The sequence below is a fragment of the Malaya genurostris genome, chromosome 3 (assembly GCF_030247185.1).
Source record: "Malaya genurostris strain Urasoe2022 chromosome 3, Malgen_1.1, whole genome shotgun sequence".
In the NCBI taxonomy this organism is placed as follows: Eukaryota; Metazoa; Arthropoda; class Insecta; order Diptera; family Culicidae; genus Malaya; species Malaya genurostris.
Genome location: NC_080572.1, coordinates 289,202,767 through 289,224,976, shown reverse-complemented (window position 1 = coordinate 289,224,976; position 22,210 = coordinate 289,202,767). Strand labels below are relative to the sequence as shown.

Below are 22,210 nucleotides of genomic sequence, written 5' to 3'. Positions count from 1 at the left end.
TTAGAATTATCTTCCCGACCACGCTTCGCATTGGGACCAAATCCGTCGGGCTTGAGCGGCAGCGGCGACGAAACAGGCACTTTGCGCGAGAGACGAGATATTTGCTGGCTATTCTATTTAATTTCGGCCTTCAGCTCAGCAAAAATCGATTCTGTTCTCTCTGCGATAGATGCAAATGCGCTTCCAAACGAAGAAACCGAGTCGCGGAAACGAGCAAGTTTTATCAGTTTACAACACTCATCGCATATCCAAAACAGGTTGGGATTTTCGTCCAAAACTTTCAGAAACGGCTTGTTGAGTTTTGCGCATTTCATATGTACCAAATGATGGCAAAAACCCGAACACTCAACGAAATCTTCCTCCGATTTTACAGTTTTGGCACAACGATCACAAGCATTAGCCATAGTGAACAAATCAAAGGATGCCGACAGTGAAATTCAGATGGCGCTTCGGTCGGGTGAGAAAGAGCGTGAAACTGAGTATCTTGATAAAACGATATCTTCGATAGGCGCCACTTCGCGATACGATAGCAAAAAAAGTGGCAACGAAACTGACCGAAAAACACCACAAATTATCTTTACTCCACCAAGACACAAAAAACTGTCCAATTCTTATCGAGACTACGAGTAACGCAGGAAATAAAAACGAATAAAAATCACTATAAATCAATAAAAAGTGCTTAGTGCGTCGATCACACAAACAATGGCGGTACGTTGTTTACGTTGCAACGTGTATTAATGTAACTTAACTCTTCCAGTTTTCTGTTACCTGTTTTTACCTTTTCAATTTTTTTTCCTTTTGTGGTTTACCTACTTACGTTTGTATAAAAGGAACTTCACTGCAGCATTCTTTCAATAAACCGATACACTGAAGAAGGATGCAAATAGCATTCCGAAATACGTATCTGTATTATAACGTTTGATACACTTTCGGAAAAATAGTGACTTTGTGAGAGTGTAATGACGTGATATAACATAGTGGAATTCAACGGTACAACAACAGTACTATTAGTGAGAACATTCTACTAACAGCTCAAACAGAAATTTAGTAAAGTAATCAAAAAAATTTGAATCGAATTCAAAATTAGCGCAACTAATTAGCAACAAATTATTCACCTATTTGCGTTACCATCGTTACCATCGTTGAGAAAAGTGTCTGAGATCCTTTTTGGCACATATGACCCCAATTTTTCGGTGCATCCGGAATCGGAAACCGTAAACCAGGATAGCCGAAATTGGCTTGTTTGGTCGTCTACTGATAATGACTACCGATTGGAGTAGTTTTGATTTAGAACATTTTTTCGCGTTTTTCTTGTTTCGCCCCTATAAGTTATGGTATAAAATTTTTAACACACTTCACCCTATAATTCCGGAACCGTAACTCGGATCCTGATGAAATTCAGAAGTGTTGTATAGACAAGGACATTTATTTACCTTATGATAAAAAAAAGAACCGGAATTTTCATTTTAAAATTCCCGCGCTTGTCCAATCGGTAAACTTTTATTCTCTTAACGTTGGCAACACTTTTATACACATTCTGTCAAATTTTGATGCATATCGTACGATTACTTTTTGTTTGGCGTCTTTACAAAGAAGTTGAAAAATTTTCGTGTGGCGATTTTTATAATGAATGAAAATTTAGAACAACGTTAATCAATTTAGAAATTAAAATCCAGAAATCAGAAACTAGAAACTGGAACTGGAAACTAGAAACAAGATACTAGGAGCTGTAAACTACAAATTAAAAACTAGAAATAAGAAACCAGAAATTAGAAACTGGAAACTTGAATCGAAAAAAAAAGAAATTAAAAGCTCGAACCTAGAAACTAAGAACCAGAAATTGGAAACTAAAAATTAAAAACTAAATACTAGTATTTACGAAAGTAGAAATTTAAAAAAAAATTAGAAATTTAAAACCAAAAAATAAGACCTAAAAACTCGAAACTAGACAACAAAAACTGAAAACTAGAAAGAAGAATATAGAACCTAGAAATTACATACTAGAAACTAGAAACTTCAAACTAGAAATTTGAAAATAGAAACTGGAAACTAGAAACTCGAAAATAGAAACTAGAAACTAAAAATTAGAAACTAGGAGCTAAACTACAAATTAGAAACCAGAAACTATAAAGTAGAAATTAGAAACTAGAAACAAGAAACCAGAAATTAGAAACTGGAAACTTGAAACAAAAAAAAAATGAAAAACTAAAAGCTCGAACCTAGGATCTAAAAACCAGCAACTAGGAACTAAACAATGAAAACTTAAACCGAGTATTTAAAAAACTAGAAATTAAAACAAAACCAACTAGATACTTAAAGCCAAAAAATCGGACCTAAAAACTCGAAACTAGAAACTAAAAACTGAAATCTAGAAAGTCGAAACTAGAACCAACAAATTACATACTAGAAACATGAAACTAGAAATTTGATACTAGAAACCAGACACTGAAAAATAGAAACTACAAACTCGAAACTCTAAACTAAAAATAGGAGAAACTAGGAGCTGTTAACTACAAATTAGAAATTAAAAGACAAGAAACCAGAAAATTGGAAACTAGAAACTAGAAAATCGATACTAAAAACTCGAGAATAGAACCGAAAAATTAAAAATTAGAAACTAGGAGCTAAACTACAAATTAGATATCAGAAACTATGAATTAGATATAAAAAACTAGAACCCGGAAACAAGAAACTGGAAACTAGAAATTTGAAACTAGAAACCAGACATTAGAAAATAAAAACCGGAAATAAGAAACTGGAAACTCGGAACTAAAAATAGAAGAAACTATGAATTAGAAATAAGAAACTAAAAACCGGAAACAAGAAACTGGAAACGAGAAACTAGGAGCTGTTTACTACGAATTAGAAAACAAAAAACAAGAAACCAGAAAACTGGAAACTAGAAACTCGAAACTAAAAATCGAAAATAGAAACTAGAAACTAAAAATTAGGAAACTAGGAGCTAAATTACAAATGAGAAACCAGAAACTATGGATTAGAAATAAGAAACTAGAAACAAGAAACTGGAAACTAGAAATTTGAAACTAGAAACTCGAAACCAAAAATCGAAAATGAAAACTTGAAACTAAAAATTAAAAACTAGGAGCTAAACTACAAATTAGAAACCAGAAACTATGAATTAAAAATAAGAAATTGGAAACCGGAAACGAGAAACTAGCTGTCAACTACAAATTAGAATTTAAAAAAAAAACAAGAAACCAGAAAACTGGAAGCTGGAAACTAGAAACTCGAAACTAAAAACTCGAAAATATAAACTAGAAATTAAAAATTAGAAACTAGGAGATAAACTATACATTAGAAACCAAAAACTACAAACTAGGAACTTAAAACCAGAAACTAGGAACTAGAATCTAGAAATTAGAAACTTGAAAATAGTTGTAATTTATCATCACGACAACGCTTGGTCACATATGTCATTTTGGAAGAAAAACTTTTCGATTAACATGGGTTGGGCATGAGATATGAACTCGTGAGCACCATTTATTGCTATCGGCTTTGTGGCAGAAAATCCTGAAAAATGATTAAATCTTCTCATATTTTCGATGAAAAAACATGCATATGATCGTCAGCAGGAGGTCGATTCCAAGCTCACCTCTGTCAAAACAGCTTAGGTTCTGTTGTTCCCGGCGATGCTAGGAGTCTCTGCGACAAACCGCATACAATTTAATTTTTCAATTAAAAAATCTGTGCATGGTCTAGTGCAATTCTGTCTTCAGTTCTGAATTCATTTGCATTCATTTGGTACGTCGAACCTCTGTGCCAGTTGAAAAACTGTCTCGTAGTTTTTTTTTCTCTCTCTCCCTCTCTCTGTATATCTATCTTCTTCCGCATGACGGATGTCCCTCCAGAGTACGGAGGTGACACAGTTTCTAAAGGAAGTGCCTCAAACGTTTTTTGTTTTCACGCTATCCTCTCAGCATCCGTGTGTTTATTTATGCTCTCCTATATTTATAGATATATGAATAGCAAAACTCTTTCTCTCGGGCCAACAGCAAACGGGGAGTACTTCGCTCGTCAGGGCAGGAACCCATCTTCAATGCATTTGCTTCCTTTGCAGAATAATGTTTTGTTTTTTTTTTCTTTGCCCATTATTTTTTTTTCATTCTAACAGTGGTCTTTTTTCTCTCTCGCCTGTGTTTGGTTTTAATTGCAGAAATCAAATAACCGCATCAGTCAGTCGCTGTCGGCGCCGTTCGGCGCGGGAGGTTCTAGTCCAAATAATGATATCTACATCGACGATGAAGGCCTCGAAGGTTCCGGAAGCAGAGGAGAGGTAAGTTCGCGGGAAGTTATTTTAATTTGTTCTGGTGGTTTTTTTTCCCCGTGAACACTTTTTGTGTGCACTCGCGAAAAAAAGGGATAAAACGTTGTTGCAGCCAATTTTTTTGTGTCAATTCAGAACTTTTCTCCTGGAAACAAGTTAGTTCCATGCATAATTTAGAGCTCCCGATGCTCACTTTACTATAGATTTTCTTGTTAAAACCTACTGCCACTCTCAAACAACTCAAGTAAGCAACGGCAATAGCGGCCCAAATTCGAGGGTTTAGGAATGGCGCATACGCCACTATTGCGAACTGACGATGGAAAAACCTTCCCAACCTTGCACTGAGAGTTGGGTGCACTACGGGTTAGTCAGGAATTTTATGATGCTGTATAGTAATACAAATAACCTTTTGTGAGCAAAGAAGAAATGTATGGCCCCCGGGGAGTGTTTTGGTTGGTTGATGTGGAGGTTTCGGCTTCGGCTTCAGCTTCAGCTTGGAGCCACGTACCGAGCAAGCTAAGTAAAGTGTGTTTGAACGAAGCTTATGAATGCCTTACATATGAAATTGCAATAAAAGTGCCACCGTACACTTTTTGGAAGCTGCAGTACTTGGTTCCAAAGGCACATCAGATAACACATTCGCTTCATCCGACTGCCCCTCGAGGAAAGGAGGAGGAGGAGGATGAGGAGGACAGCTAAAGTATGCAGGCATTCTCGGACTCGCAGCAGCTCTGACGTAGGCGGAAAGCCGAGGTGTTAGAATAAAGATGTTCCCGGTGTCTTGATGGGCGGTGCTTACAAACTGTGAACGTGATTCCGTGAACGCCGTTGAAGGAGCTTCTCTGGAGCCCGTGGAGAGCCAACAAGCTTTTATTTTTAGGATAGTGAATGTGTTTGCTATGAGGATGATAATTTCGACGGATCTCACATACTGATTCAATCATGTTTCCTGTCTGATTATCCTAACTATAGAAGTGGATTGGGAAACGGCACTTAACGGAACTAATGCCGAGCCAACACGAATGTTAGCTTCAATCGACAGTAAAAATGACATTAAAGGGTGCATTCGATAAACATGGCACAACGCAAATTTGCTATAAGTCTTGAATCATATGATTAGAAAAACGCGGGTGGGTTATGTCAGAGACATAACTGGAGAACGTGAACACGAACGAAACAATATGCTTCTTTCACACCTCCGAATGTCAATAAATAATCGTTAATATTAATATTACGCTTCTACACGGATCGCAAATCAACTAAAATATCAGTTGGCTCAAGAGGAAAACGACACGTTTGAAGTGTATTTCTAGTAACTGAACAGTCTGAATTATTAAACTAGTTTTGTGTGTAAGGACAGTTTCAGTTATAAAAAAATATTATTGCTGATATATTAATTTTAGTTGATTTGACGTAAAGCCGCAAAAACGATGTCCGGTCAGCGACTGGCACCAGTAGAGGAGGTGACAAGCGATTATAAATACACTATCCTACTCAGTGCTTGAGCGGAAAATAGGTATAGAACGAGAAGACTTGTGTTTGATGGACAGAGAAGATGTTTGGATGTATGATATCGGTCGGATGACGGCCAGGATGTAGACCATGTTCGATGTACGTTCTACCATGTCTAACCGTGTTTTAGAGCTGTGTCCATCACAAGGATCAGGGTGGTGAAATGGTAGCGCGTTTGCACGGAATTCATAAGAACGCAGGTTCGAGTCCTGTCTTTGAGCGTATCTTTCCAAAAAAATCATCTTTTCTGTTAAGTTTTTTCATTCATTTGGCTTCTCCAATATATGTTTCCACTCAGTCATTGCAAAACTGAAATTTTATTGTTTTATGGTTCATTTATGACACGTTTGTTCTGGAATACAGGATGTTTTCCTTCATTGTTTAAATATAATTAGCATTAGGAAAAAAATTTAATGTCTATAACTTTGATGTTCTACTGTCACATTCACTGGCATCAAATAAAAATAGATAATGGAGGAAATATGAAAGGCTTTTTGAACTAATTTTCGGAACGCTAGCACCATTTTTTATGCAACGAAACTGATTTCTACCAAAAAGATCACCAAATTTTGTTTGTGAATCCGGCCGACTTTTGCAAAATCCACATTGATTTTAATAATTTCAAAATTACCTTTTCACCCGCAGATTCACGATAAAAATAATAGCGCATAAACTTTTAACATTGAACATGAAAATAGTGAATAAATCCAAGATATTCTTAGTATGTAACCATAAAAACTGCATGACACATGCACTGACGTCTCTTTTTACGCGATTACTTCGGAAATCCGCGTAAAAAAACCGCGTAACTTCGGAAATACGCGTAAAAAACCTTCAAACTAAAGAAAAATCTGATCTGGTGTAATCACAAAAAAAAATTTGAAGCGCTTGAAGCTGCCAGTTTCAAAATCTTGTTACAGAACCCAAGTTCCTGAACTGGAACCAAGAGTTAAGTTTAGGTTCTGAAGTCAGTTTCAAAATTCTAGTTCATATCTAAAATTTTGTTCCAAAATCCAGATCTAGAATTCATATCATGAATTTTGTTTCGGAATTTTGATTTTTTGTTCCAGTATGAGAGTACGAATGGATATGAATTCTGAACTCATATTAAGGCACTAAATTTAGTTCGAAATTTAGTCCAGTAACCAGATCCAGAATTTAGGATTAGGATTCAGTTTCGTAGTCTGTTTTAACTTTTGAATCCGTATTCTGAAACTAAATTCTAAAACCTAATTCCAAAACGACATTTTGAAATCAAAATTTATTGCAAAATTCTGGTAGAATTTGGTTTCAAAATTCAGTTCCAGAATCCAATCAAAACCTGATTAAAGACTACCTCAAAACAGTCGTCCCTGTGCGAAAAAGGCAAGCAATGATTTGATTTGTTCAATGAATCTATGTTTAATTTTCTTTTGAAGGTCCTCAACTATGAATCCCATTACAAGAATGATGCCAGTGATGTCGACGAAGCAGCAGTTGAAGATTATCGATGATATGAGAATTAAATTTAGTTTGAGCTTTTGGAACTGACAGACTCTTACGTTCATTCATGTAATGAGTTAAACAATATACTTCTGTATGGGAGTTTCCCAAAATAAAATCAGCTGATTAGTTCTAAGGTTGTAGCGTGTATAACTAATTGAAATAATCATTGCTCTTTTTGAAATTCTTAGTCTGATACCAATGTTAAACTGATCTGCTAGAACCAGATCAATTGTAGAAGGAGTTCTCATAGAAGATAAACTAGTTGGGCTGTTTGGAAATAAAAATGGCTAGTAACCAGCGGAGATTTTATTATGACTTTCTAGACATTTTTCTGCTTACTCCACGAAAGCTGATGCAGGTGTGAAATGTAGGAAACATAACAAGATGACTTGCATACGAATAAAATGGAGGGTTCAGTTATTTGATGTTAAAGAATCCAAATTCTGGTCCTGGAATTGTGGAACCGAATTGTGGAGCGGAATGCTAGAACTAAATTCTTGACCTGAATTCTGAAACTCAAACTTTGATGCTATATTCTGGATCTGAATTCTGAAACTGAACTCGTTCTAGAAAAGAATTCTGGCTCTGTATCACTGAACCTATGTTCTGGAACTGATTTTTGAAACTGAACAACTATTTTGTCTAAATCCTATTCACTTGTTTATTTTGTATCACGTAATTTCATTTTAAAAAAATAGGGTAGTTTTTATTCTTTACGGGATAGTATTGCAAATTTTTCATCAGTTTCCTCGAAAAATAGCTGTGAATCAAGACTTCAATATAGGATATTGTTGAAACGTTCTCTCGAGAAGTCAGTGAGTTTAGTGGTGCATCAGAGCATCTTGAAAAGCAAAGTCCTGGCATTACATTCCTTTTATGGAATTTGGCCTTTCTGTTTCAACAGACTTCGCAGCTGATTCTTAGTGTACAGAATCATTGTATGGCTAGTACTATGGATCCTACTGACACTAAGAATCCTTCCAGGTCGGGGCTCGAACATACGACAACTGGCTGGTAAGACCAGCGCCCTATGCATTGAACCACCAACCCGGGCCGAAACCGGGCATCTTGAAACCGGAACATATTGAGTCGCGCGCTAATAATACTAATACTGAAATTTTTACTAACAAATATCCTTCTCTCGTGACACTTGTGTAGTGCGCAGTAGTATATACGGACTAGTATATGTTGGACTAACATCCCTTCCCATTCCTTAGACGATCTACGTTTCGGGCCTGGCCGGCGCCGGTACTGATCAATCTATTCTGGGGTTCCAGAAGATGTACATTGAAGGATGATTTACCAGTCCCAGGTTGGATCATCTATAAATTCCCTGTACAATTTCAGCTAATCCCGATCAGTAACGGAATAGCAACCAGAGGTGGTCGCTCAAGCTCAAGCTCAAGCTCAGCCATCTCCGAGAAAAGTGTGTGCATATTTTTGTTACATACATACATACAGACATTTGTTGGTTCACCGAGCGGAATCGAATGGTATATAAAAAGACCTCGGGTGAAAAGTCGGGTTTCCCAGTGATTGCGTAGCCTTTCTATATGAGAAAGGCAAAAAGAATTAAAAAGTGTCGATTTGAACCTATTCTAGCAAAGTCTTGGCATTACATTCCTTTTGTGGAATTTGATTTTTCTGTTTCAACAGACTTCGCAGCTGATTCTTAGCGTACAGAATCATTGCATGGCTTGTACTACGATCCTACTGACACTAAGAATCCTTCAAGGTCGGGACTCGAACATACGACAACTGGCTTGTGAACTAGCGTCCTATGCATTGAACCGGCATCCCGGGCTTGAGCCTATTGTAAAAACATGGAATTTTCATCGCGAGCCAGGAAACATCTAGAAAAGACTGTGAAATTGAAGTCGGTAATGGACTTGCCACCCAGTAAAAACTATTTCAAAAACCTGTTTTAATCCACCTAGTGGTGTAATGATGCCTTTCTCATATCAATATGTGGTACTCTTCAAAAGAATTTTCTTCGATTCTTAAAAGAATAATCGAAATCAGTTTGTTTGGCCGTCTACTGATAAAAACTATCAATTGGAGAAGATTTGAGGTCGAATTGAAAAACTTTTTTGGGTTTTTCGCCCCTTTCAGTGATGGCAAAAAAAAATTTAATGCTGTTTACCCTATAGCAGTTCCGCTGAAAAGTTCGTATCGTTTAATAGAAACACATATTTTTTTGCCAAAATTCGTTTTTTTTATTCAACATAATTGCCATCAGAGGCGGTACACCGATTATAGCGATCTTCCAACTTTTCGATACCATTTTTGTAGTACGATTTGTCCTTTGCTTCAAAATAGGCCTCAGTTTCAGCGATTACCTCTTCATTGCTTCTAAATTTTTTACCAGCGAGCATTCTCTTGAGGTCTGAGAACAGGAAAAAGTCACTGGGGGCCAAATCTGGAGAATACGGTGAATGAGGGAGCAATTCGAAGCCCAATTCGTTCAATTTCAGCATGGTTTTCATCGACTTGTGACACGGTGCATTGTCTTGATGAAACAAAACTTTTTTCTTCTTCAAATGAGGCCGTTTTTTTTTAAATTTCGTCCTTCAAACGCTCTAATAACGCTATATAATGGTCACTGTTGATGGTTTTTCCCTTTTCAAGGTAGTCGATGAAAATTATACCATGCGAATCCCAAAATACAGACGCCATAACCTTACCGGCCGATTGTTGAGTCTTTCCACGCTTTGGGTTCGGTTCATCGCGTGCAGTCCACTCAGCTGACTGTCGATTGGACTCCGGAGTGAAGTGATGGAGCCATGTTTCGTCCATTGTTATATATCGACGAAAAAAATCGGTTTTATTTCGATATAACAGCTCCAAACACTGCTCAGAATCATCAATTCGTTGTTGTTTTTGATCGATTGTGAGCTCACGCGGCACCCATTTTGCACAAAGCTTTCTCATATCCAAATATTCGTGAATAATATGTCCAACACGTTCCTTTGATATCTTTAGGGTGTCAGCTATCTCGAACAACTTCACTTTACGGTCATTGAAAATCATTTTGTGGATTTTTTTCAAGTTTTCATCGGTAACAACCTCTTTTGGACGTTTACTGCGTTCATCGTCTTCGGTGCTCATATGACCAGTACGAAATTTTGCAAACCACTTACGAATTGTTGCTTCGCCCGGTGCAGAGTCTGGACAACACTCATCAAGCCATTTTTTGGTATCGGCGGCACTTTTTTTCATCAAAAAGTACTGTTTCATCAACACACGAAATTCCTTTTTTTCCATTTTTTCACAATAACAAAAGTAGCTTCACTCAAAATGCAATATCTCAATATCAATAAACTAATAATCAGACAGCTGTCAAATTTATACACGTATCTTTTGAAGGTTGGTACTAACTGAAAATGGTATGGATTTAATTCTAGTGGCGCCCTCTCATAGAAACGATACGAACTTTTCAGCCGATCTGTTATTTCCGGATCCGGAAGTCGGATCCGAATGAAATTCAGGAATTACGTATGGGATCGCAGTATCTTTCATTTGAACATAAGCTTGTAAAAATCGGTCGCGCCATCTCCGAGAAAAGTTAGTGCTTTTCTTTTCACAATTTTTTGCACATTTTACCCCATAATTCCGGAACCGGAAGGCGGATCCAAATAATATTCAGGAATTTTGTATGGGACCACAAGACCTTTGAATCTAAGGTTGTGAAAATCGATTCAGTCATCTCCGAGAAAAGTTTGTGCAAAAAACGTTACATACATTTTGCGTACTCGACGAACTGAGTCGAATGGTATATAACACTCGGCCCTCCGGGCCTCGGTTCAAAAGTCGGTTTTCACAGTGATTGCATAACCTTTCTATATGAGAAAAGCAAAAATACCAACACCGATGAATATTCACGCAAAAGTACATGCATATTAATAAAAATGGTATCATCTCACTATTAGATGGATTAGGTACGATTTCTTGTGTTGTCTTAGAAATACACGTGAGATTTTTTAAAAGTACCCCACTTTGCCCCATGTAGGGCCAAGGGACAAAGCGGGGTACTTCATATCGCTTTTTATTACTTATCGTAACGAATATTTATGATAAAAATAGTTTTTAGTCGGGTTATTAGTTACTAAGGAGAATGCAAATTCGTATACGCAATAAAAATATCATAGGGAAAATAATCATTAAACCAAAATGTTCTCGCTTGCCGCCTACATGGCGAATGTAGGTTTAAATGAAAGGTCTCACAGTCTACTGGAATGTTATTGAACTTTATCCGGAGCCGACTTCCAGTTCCAAGATTAAAATTTCGTCAATTAGATCGATGCCCAGAACGAAAGAATCTACTAAAATAAATCTCAGTACCCGGTTCCAGAAGTACCGGAAATAAGGGTCAAAAACTTAAAAAAAAAGAATTCTGAAATTGCAGATTCGATTTTCACACACTTAAGTTCCTTGTAAAGGTCTTACAGTCGCATAGACTGCTATTGAGTTCCATCCGAATCCAACTCCCGGTACCGAAAATACAGGGTGAAGTGTGCTTAAAATTTCAAACTGTGATTTTGAGCAACGAGGCAAAAAAGCAGGTGGGTAATGTCAGAGACATAACTGGTAATCGATATTCGTACGTACTAGTTGATTGATTGTGGGAATTTCACAAAATTTCAATCCTTCACTTGCAGAACTACAACGGTGTAATGCGAAACAGACGAGAGCAATAAATTACCTCCCGGGTTGTGTAGGGGACAAGACCGATTTCGATGACATTAAAAATGCAATGTTCAAATTCATTTAAATTAGAAAAATCCACAACAAATCGTTTGTGGCCATCTAGGATTTCTCAATTTAATGTCGTTTTCGTTTTTAAATAGCACTACACTGGTGTAGCGAAAACTTGGTTACTGTTTATGCTCAATGGTTACTGTTTATGTTTTCGTCATTTTTGTTCGTTTATTCATACCTCAGTGTAGCACTGCACCGGAGTACTGCAAATTAAAAACGAAAACGCCATAAGTTAGGAGTCGACATTAATGTCAACAGCATACTGGTCAACCCCGTTTGGATCTCAGAAATACTTCAAAAATCGTTTTCTGAAATTTACTTTTCAAACCCGTTCCAAAAAAGTCCATATTGTAGTAATTTCCATGAAATAACGAAAGGTTCACGAAAAAACCTCTTTTTACAAAGTAGGCCCGTAAAAAAAGTTTACGTTATCTGTTTCAAGGCTACTTTTGTTCTTATGAAGAAATCCAAGTTAGTGTTTAGTATTGGTTTGATAAAAACACAAAAATACTATCTCGAATACTTTAGCTTTTGATAATAAATTAAAAAAACTGTTTCAATCCGCCTTTTTGATATTATTTACATCACTAAATTAATCTACAAAAATAAAAATTTTCGCTAACCCCGGAACCGGAAGTCGGATCCGAACAAAAGGACCTTTATTTTTAATCAAATATTGTGCAAATTGGTTAAGCTGTATCCAAGATTTCGAAGTAGGTTCCATATTGGAGATTTTGATCACTGACTTACGGTACTTTCAGAACCGGAAATTGGAGAATGGTATAGTCGAAGTGGGTTCGTTTGGCGAAACTTTCAAATTGGGGTAAAAAATAACCTCTGTATGAACCTGCGAATAACGATTGAAACTAAGTAGTACAAGTAGAAAAAATAATATTGCAAAAATCAATAAGTTTTGGGTTTCAAGGTTTTTTTTTTGGTTGTTATAGTGACAACAACAAACCTGGTTTGATTCAGCCAATTTTTTTGTTTAAAACAACCAGCAACTTCTAGCATCTTTATTAGCGAAACTTGTTATCCTTTCACGCGTATAAATATCCGTACGACCATCTCTGAGCAGTTATAAATATCTGTGCCTATCGAAAAATGTCGATTTTCGCAAAATTCAAAACATTTTGCATCAGATTCGCCCTGTTAGCAAACACTTACTATATATTATACAAGATAAATTTTGTCATACCCCCCTGTTAATGACACTTGATACGCTCCCTTTCCTATAAAAATACTTTTATGACCATCTCTGAAAAGCAAGAAGTACTGGTCGTCAAATGGTGAGATAACTAAGTCCTCACAAGTCCCTATCTCATGCCTCCCCGAGCGTCTATGATGACATTTGGTCAATAGAACGGCGTCGACTGGGTGCTATCGCCTTCTGCGTTAGTAGCAGAATGAGAGGGTGCGAAATGGCTTGTAGGTTGAAGCCCATCCTAAAATGCAGTGTTTATCATAGTATATTACAACATATAATTCTGTTGTTTATTACATCATGTATTATTATTATTATTTTAATTATTATTATTATTATTATTATTATTATTATCATTATTATTATTATTATTATTATTATTATTATTATTATTATTATTATTATTATTATTAGAAGAGCGTAACTTACATTACGACATCAACTGTTATATTGTATCATAGCATATTATTTCATATATTATCATCTTACACTATTTCATGTTATTATATAACATGTTGTATGGTATTATACTGCATTGCATTATATCATATTATATTGTATTATATTATATTATATTATAGGGTTTATTATGAGTAGTACTACGTACCTCTGCGCATAATATAAATTTGTTTTCCTTATAAGTTATCATTTTTAAAGTAACTTTCAACTAAATATCAAGGTCGTCACAAGGTGAGCTTGGTTCTCACTGGTTCCTGTTTCATGCCTACACGTGTGTCTGTGGTGACAAATGGTCTATGGAATGCGTTGATGGCAGAATGAGAGGATGAGAAATGACATATAAATTCAAGTAATAGAATATCATAGCATATCGCAACATATCATTTTATTTATTCTATTATTTATTATATAATTCATTGTACTATATTATATTGTTTTTTATTGTTAATTTCGTAATTATATTTATTATTATTATTATTATTATTATTATTAATTTGTCATCAATAATAATAACATATATTATTTTTATAGATGTAGATATTATTATTGTTATTAGAAGAGAAATATTCTACTTCCTGCAGTATTGCGAAAATAGAAGAGCATAACTGACACTCTACATTAACTGTTATTTTATATCATGTTTTGTAATATATTATATTATATTGTATGACATTGTATTATATTATAATTAATTAAAATATATTATATTATATTATGTTATATTATATTATTTTGTAATCTATTATATCATTTTATGTTATATCAATTTCATTACACTATGTTTCATTGTATTTATCAATATAAAACATTTTGCACCGGGGCGTAAAGAGGAGGGAGCATCAGGGCATCGGACGAATTGATGGCTGGACGAGGGATTGTGGATAGCCAGCCCAAGTCACTTGAAGGAAACTTGTTTCCTTCTGAAGGTTTGACATGAGTCTGACGCGCCCTTCTCAAACAAACCATCAGGCGGGTTCAAGCATGTATAGCGATATGCTTCATCCATGCACTGAATATTATGGTTGGAAGAGCATCTTTTATTCCCGCGGAATACGAGTAAGTGACTCTACTTACGTATCCGCCCAACCCTTTTTGTTCGCTTTTCGGTAACAGCTATAGTAAGAAGGTGAATGGATGAGTCATATCGGGGCTACTGTAAGTCTACCCGCATCCACTGGCAAGTCCTTGAACTGTAGTGGCTTCACTTCACATCACATCACATCACATCACATCTCTGAAAAGCAAGAAGTACTTGTGCTAAGTTTGGTGAAAATCCGCTAAGTAGTTTCGGAATTATGCCGTTACATACATTGCACCCCCCTTTTAGAAGCTCTTACTACATCCACCCCACAAATACCATTATAATCATATATGATTTGTGCAAAAATTTTCTATAGTCTTTGAAAAGTATCGATTCTAGTCAAATTAGATTAATTTAGTTAAAGACCTTCGCTACGTCTATTTGCTCCCTTACCCAAAAAAAAACACTTATGACCATTTTTGAAAAGCAAGAAGTATCTGTGCCAAGTTTGATAGCAAATGCCGCTACAAACTATACATCTCCCTTCTTAAAGGCACTTACTACATCCACCCCCCATATTGCCATATCTAAGGTATGCAAAATGTTTCTATGGTTTGAAAAAGTATCGATTCTCTTCAAATTATATAATTTTTCTATGATCCCCCCTGTTAATGACACTTGCTACGCTCTCTCCCCTACTAAAATACCATTATGACCATCTCTGAAGAGCAAGATGTACCTGTGCTATTTTTGGTGGTAATCCGCCCAGTAGTTTTGGAGTTATTTCGTTATTTCCATTGCACCCCCCCCCCCTTTCTAGAAGCTCTTACTACATCCACCTCCTCACAAATTCTCTTATAATCATATATAATTTGTGCAAAAAGTGTCTATGGTCTTTGAAAAATTCTCGTCAGATTATATACGTTTTTTCATTACCCTCCTTGTTAAGGACACTTGATACGCTACCTTCTCCATAAAAGTACTCTTATGACCAGCTCTGAAGAGCAATAAGGATCTGTGCCAAGTTTTGTGGCAAACCGTTCAGTAGTTTCGGAGTTATGCCATTACAAACATTACACCCATCTTTTTAAAGGCACTTGCTACATCCAACCCCCCCCCCCCCATATTATCATCTTTGAGGTATGCAAAATGTTTCTATGGTCTTTAAAACGTATTGAATCTTGTCTAATTGTATGGATTTTTTTATGAGCCCCCACCCTTATTAAGTACACTTGACCATCTTTGAAATGCAAGAAATGTACCAAGATTGATGGCAATCCGTTCAGTAGTTCCGGAGTTATGGCGATACAAACATACAAACTTACAATCTTTTTATATACATAGATAGATAGATTGATAATTATACATCCTTCATTCGCTCATTCCAGATTCGCGACGATCTAGAGAAGGAAGACGACGAATCTTCCGGCTCCGGTTACGGCGACGATGACGAAGACTCCTCCAGCACGAGTCGCAACAGCAACACGAACGTAGGCGCGGGCGGTTCGAAGGACAAGTCCCGCATTTCCGAAAACAGCGCAGGAGGATCAGGTGATCATGAAACCTACGTTGACGAAGATGATGATGATCTCTACACTGAAACCAAAAGACCTTCCGTTGATCCGTCCACGACAGACGATGAAGATAGTCAGTTTTGCATGGCTTTTTATTTATTTTACCATTTAGTCTCTAAGTGGGGGGAAAACAAACCTTTCTTCCGGGTCGGCAAACGTGACTGGAAATGGAACGCGGTGGATGTGGATCTAAGTTACGCAAACCTCCCTTCCAGTTTCGTTTCGCTCGACCGGACATAGATAGGAGGGGGAACCTTTATGTTCTAAGATCAAGTCCATTTTTATTCTCTATAATTTTACAGCTTAGGGTGGAAGATGACTGTCGATACAAATTTCAGAAAATGCACTCTATTAACAAAATGGTTTCACTACATCATTCCTACTACCAATGATCTTTGCAACTGTTTTTTCGATTACTCGTGTTCTGTCTGTGGTTACTTGGAAAGAGATTTTCAATTTCTTGTTTTCATTGCATGAGTTTCATTCATACTTCAGATCATTAGCAAATTCCATCAAGATAAACATTGTACTTTTGCCGGAAACACTCATCACTGTTGAAAAAAAATAGTAATCCCATTCGTACATATTTGTGCCAAATTGTGTGTAGTTTCGGATGCTAATTGCTTATACATTGATCCCATTCGTACCGATGTCCCACGTTTCCTATCATATTTTTTTTGGTCTGGCCATCATCCTTCAGCACACCACCTGTGTTCGTTCGTGTAAACTCTCTTTAGTAAACAACATTGCATCGCTCGGCAATTAGCAACAATATTTACTTCCCGATAAATGTGCTACGCTCTGCAGCAGTGTTTCCCATTCTCTCATCATCATTCTACACCTGAATCGCCGCCACCGTAGCATATTTTTTTCTCGCTGTTAGATTCATTTGTATCGAATTTCTCGACTCCTCTTTTGGTTGGAAAGCAAAGGCATTATCGCGTTGGTGTCATCCCATCAGAGAGCTAGATTTTCGGCTGCTGTAGCTTTTCTAAGGCTAACTAACCTTTACTCTGAACACATTTCGGAAAGTTCGTCTATGGATTTGGAATTGTGTCGTTCGATTGGCGGTAACTATTGCAACAGCAACAGTAAATAAATGCAATTATCGCGCACAGCTGCAATTTTCCGAACTACAAATTTACGCCAAATGACAATCATGACGTTCGCTTCCCCACTGCTAGTTAGTTGGTTACTGCTTGCGTGGCAACCGTTTGGCAACCGAAAACTTTTCCCATCGCAGCAGTCCGGTTCGGGAGGAAAGTTTTTCCTCCATCGCCAAATCCATAGACGAACCGACGATGAGTATTTATAAGTTTGAAAGGGCACATGTGGCAAACTATATAAACCGGAAAATTGTTCACATGAAGTCGCGTGTCAAATGAAAACTAGCTCCCCGTGTACGTGTGCCCTTTTTTTCTCCTCGTCAACTCACCCGAACTATAAAATTTTTTCTTAGCACTTACTAGTACTACTAACCGATGCATGCCTTTCGATAGAAATATGAACTTTTTTTTTTATTTTCGTAAGTAACGTAAGTAACCTTCACCTGCTAATGCGCCTACTTTCTTTCTTTTCGATGTCCGCGCAACACACAGTGCCAATTGGTAAGGACACTAGCAAACAATCGGGCACCAGCATAACACACGGTGGCCAATCACCCGACGGAGACCTCGAGATCAGCCACACCCAGCACATTACGCCTACGGACGTCGGCACCGGCGGTCACGGTCACGGTCACGATAGTACCAACCCGTACGGTGGCAGCGGCGTATTGATCATGAACGCCAAGAATGAGGACAGGACTGCCAGCTTCTTCGCACAGCCGGGCATTCTCGCAGGTACGGTTTATTTTTTTTGTTTGTTATAAATTGAATCACCACCACCCCCCGACTCATTTACTAATTGCGTATAAAATATTTACAGTGTTAGGCTACACTCGACCGACATCAATCCACGAGAGCGGGTTCGAGTTTGTGGCACACTTGAGTTGCCCCGCGTCCATGAATGGTTTATCGAACAAAGGCTTTTCCTCCTCGCTCGGAAGGGCATTGATTTAGGAAATTGGATTTACGATTTAATGACACATCCGTTCCCGCAACTCTCTCGCCCGTACGGTCGGATTGTCACGTGTTCCCTGGGAGGAACTGGGCGTCGACGGGATTTCCTACCGAGACGACAAACTTATCTCGTTATCAGTGGAAATCCCCCGCGCGCGCACGGAGGGTTTCCTTGAATTATAATCTCGCTCGTCGAACCTTTTGGGGGAGCGGTAACGAACAAGCAAGCAACCACATCCAAAAGCCGAACCCCGGGTCCGGGTTTGATTTAAGTTTACTTATTGGGTTAGTAGCAAAAAAAACGAAGGACAAGGTCTCAAAATATAACTGGCCAACTCATTAAATAATAATGCTAAATCATTGACCGTTTTCCCAGCATGAATAAATTATGAATCGGAAACACGGCCGGACCTCCAGTGGCGAAGGATATGCTTTCAGCATAATTTCGCTTTCCGTGACACACGGGTTTATGTGATGAATTATTGATTAGTTTTTCTAGTTCCCCCTCTGCCCCGAATCTTTCGTTAGTTTTTGATTAAATCATAGTCATTCTTTCGCGCGATAGCTGACGCAAGATTGCCTAATTATATAGATGTTGTCGCATTGTCGTAGCACAGACAATTTGCATACTTCATAATGCATTCATGATTATTCCATGGAGATTTTCCGAAAGACTGTTAACCGAAGTCTTTAATGACCCAAGTAACAATTTTTGTTACGCTAGCTTGTTTGTGACTAGTTTGTAACCAGAAATATGAGTGATTATTACTAATATCTAACCACTTGCGTGACTCTAAAAGCGCAGTTTCTACTAATAGTTGCTAAGTCGGTTAAAAATAAGTTGTTACGTTGTAATGCCATACTGAAACAACTTATTTTTTCCGTAACTTAAAAATAACTTGTTTTAGTTGAAACTTTGTCACCATCGACATTATAAACATTGAATGAATCCAGAATACTTTTCTATCAACAATAAAAAGGCAGTGGAGTACTTGAAATCCAAACTTGATACAAGGTACAAAGCGATTTTAAAACTGTCGAGCGGAATTAAATTTTAATTAACTGTTTTTTTGTGCGCCTTCAATCAAAATCTGTTTATGAAGATTTTCGGCTACTCGGCCATCCATGGCAGTTGTCCATCAATGTCAACTTTCCTTTCTAAGCAGCCTAGATAGCCGTGTAGTGTCGGTAGCGATTTTCCCAACTGGCTAAGAATAATGCTACGGTCCACCTGTACCGGTGGTATAAGTCCACCAAACAGGTAAGCCGTGTGGCATCCGGCGGAATTATTTTTTACCAAGAATTGATCCACTGGTTTCCTATTCCATGTCGTAAAAGGCCACAAAAATAGGAACTCCTAAGTTAAGGTGTATTTCCGTGCCGAGGACTGAATGGCTACAGGAGGTTAAACATTGCAGTCGTGAACGGAATATCTTGGGTTTTTTCCTTACCGGATACACGCAATGCTTAGCAATCGACTTCTTTGTTCTTCGCTTCGGCAAGCAGAGATTACAAAGCTAAGTGTTTGTGTGTGTCCTCAAGGTGGTGTACTATCCCCACTTTTATGGAACCTAGTCGCTAATGGTTTGTTAAGGAAACTTAATAACCTTGGATTTCCGGCTTATGGTTTTGCCGACGATTATCATATATTGATGACCGGTATAAGCATTACCACTCTCTTTGATTTAATGCAGCAAGCCCTGCGATCTGTTGAAAAATGGTGTTGTCAGGTTGGATTATCTGTAAATCCGGGCGAACATCAATGGTGCTTTTCACTCATCGTAGGTTAATCACAGGAGCTCGTCCGTTACAGTTCTTCGGTTCAGAGGTTATTTCGGTTGTTCTTGATTCAAAACTGTATTGGTCTGCTCACATTGACTTCAGGATTAAAAGAGCTTCCATGGCTTTCGGCCAATGCAGACGAAGTTTTGGAAAACCATGGGGACTCAAACCCAGATATATTCATTGGGTCTACACAACTATTGTTAGACAAATTTTAGCATATGGATGTCTTGTATGATGGCAGAAAGAAGAAGTCGTGACAGTTCAGTCAAAGCTAAATCATCTCCAAAGGATGGTCCTAATGGCGATGACAGGAGCATTCACGACAACTCCTCATGCTGCTCTAGAGGCGCTACTGTGCATTAAATCACTACATGTTTTCCTAAAACAAGAAGCATTATCTTGTGCATTCCGTCTTAAGGTTACAGGGCTTTGGAACAGTAACCCATTAGATTATGCTACCAGCCACACTCGCTTGTGGTCTCAAATGGTTACCTGGGATGAGTATTTACTCGCTCCTAGTGACCTAACTCTCACATACAGTTTTCCTTTCAAAACATTCAATGTGAGCTATCCTCTTCGTGAGGAATGGTTGTCTGGTTGTCTGGAACGACAACTTGTTGAACACATAGTTTGTTATACGGACGGTTCTCTGTTGAATGGTCGTGCTGGTGCTGGTGTCTACTGTCGTGAAATGAGGCTGGAGCAGTCTCATTCACTTGGTAGATACTGTACTATGTTCCAAGCAGAAATCTACGCAATTCTGTGTGGAAAAATCGGCACTTCAGCAGAGGATCTGTGGTAAACGTATTTATTTTTGTTCCGACAGTCAGGCAGCCTTAAAAGCACTCAGTTCGAATGACTCACGGTCGAATCTAGTGATCGCATGTCGAACTCAAATTGAAGACCTCAGCATTTCAAATGCTGTTTACTTCTTATGGGTACCCGGCCATTCTGGTATTACTGGAAATGAATGGGCTGATGAGTTGGCTAGAGCTGGTGCAACAAATGATTTCGTTGGTCCTGAACCAGCTTTACCACTTTCAACTAGTTGGATAAAGCACAAGATTCGTTCTTGGGCTGCATCCAAACATGCCAGCTACTGGCGCAGCTTGCAAACTTGCGCTCAGACAAAAGCATTTCTACCAGATTTAAATCTGAAAATGTCAAAGTGTCTACTGCATTTCTCCAAGCACCATTGCAGTATTCTGGTCAGAGCTCTGACTGGATATTGCAAACTCAATTATCACATGGCTACTATTCAACGTGCTGAGTATTATTCGTGTGATTTGTGTGAATGCGATTAGGTACTTCATATCATCTGATATGTAACTGTCCCGCATTGACGCAGCTACGTATCCGGGTTTTTGGTTCTCCATACATGATTGAGTCTGTGTATGCGGAGCTAAAATTAAAGGATATTCTCTCGTTTCTCACCCAATGTGGTAAGGAGCTATAGTCAGAAGGGTTCATCGTTCTTCCTGGAGTGAATGAATCCTTTCTGTATTCCCCTTAAATAGGGTTTAGCACATTGTTTGGCATCTCTTATGAGGTACCGAATTTACTTCTGCTCGTACATACTGCGAATCGTTCTGCATTCTTCCGGGAGTGCAGAGTGGCTTTTGTAACGTCTATGAATCCTCTCGGGGGTTGGAGGTTTTATAAATTATGCATCGTTCATCAGAAAGAACGCACATAGTAACAAACCTAAATAGGTTTTACAGCAGACTGTTCGGAACCTCGTAGAGGTTCAGAATTTACTTCTGCTTCCACCTAGTCCAAACCTTACCATTTCCCTTCAATCCTTCCCTCTTGTATATCGAGAAAATGATGCCAAAAACAAATTGATGGCAAAGCACAAATCTCCAAATATCAAGGGGAACGTGCCATTTGAGCCAATTTGTTCTGATTCCTGATTACGGGAAAGGTGTCAAAACCCCACATTTCAAACTATCGAGGAATTGTCATTTTCTGAGTCTTATCGAAACTATTCCTATATTATATATGTGACACTCAACATGGGTTTATGCCAAAACGATCTACAACCACAAATCTCGTGTCATCATTCGT

The 22,210-nt window shown here is 37.8% G+C and overlaps 1 protein-coding gene across 2 annotated transcripts in view; it reads left to right on the top strand.

Moving 5' to 3' along the window:
* LOC131439260 (syndecan) overlaps nt 1-22,210 on the top strand; it is a 59,471-nt gene that overhangs the window by 29,687 nt on the left and 7,574 nt on the right. The window contains exons 2-4 of one of the 2 annotated variants that reach the window (XM_058610056.1): nt 4,175-4,294; nt 16,113-16,371; nt 17,897-18,139. In XM_058610056.1, coding sequence (XP_058466039.1) covers nt 4,175-4,294; nt 16,113-16,371; nt 17,897-18,139 — 622 coding nt within the window. The remainder of the gene's footprint in view (nt 1-4,174; nt 4,295-16,112; nt 16,372-17,896; nt 18,140-22,210) is intronic. The other variant, XM_058610058.1, reaches the window with a different exon arrangement.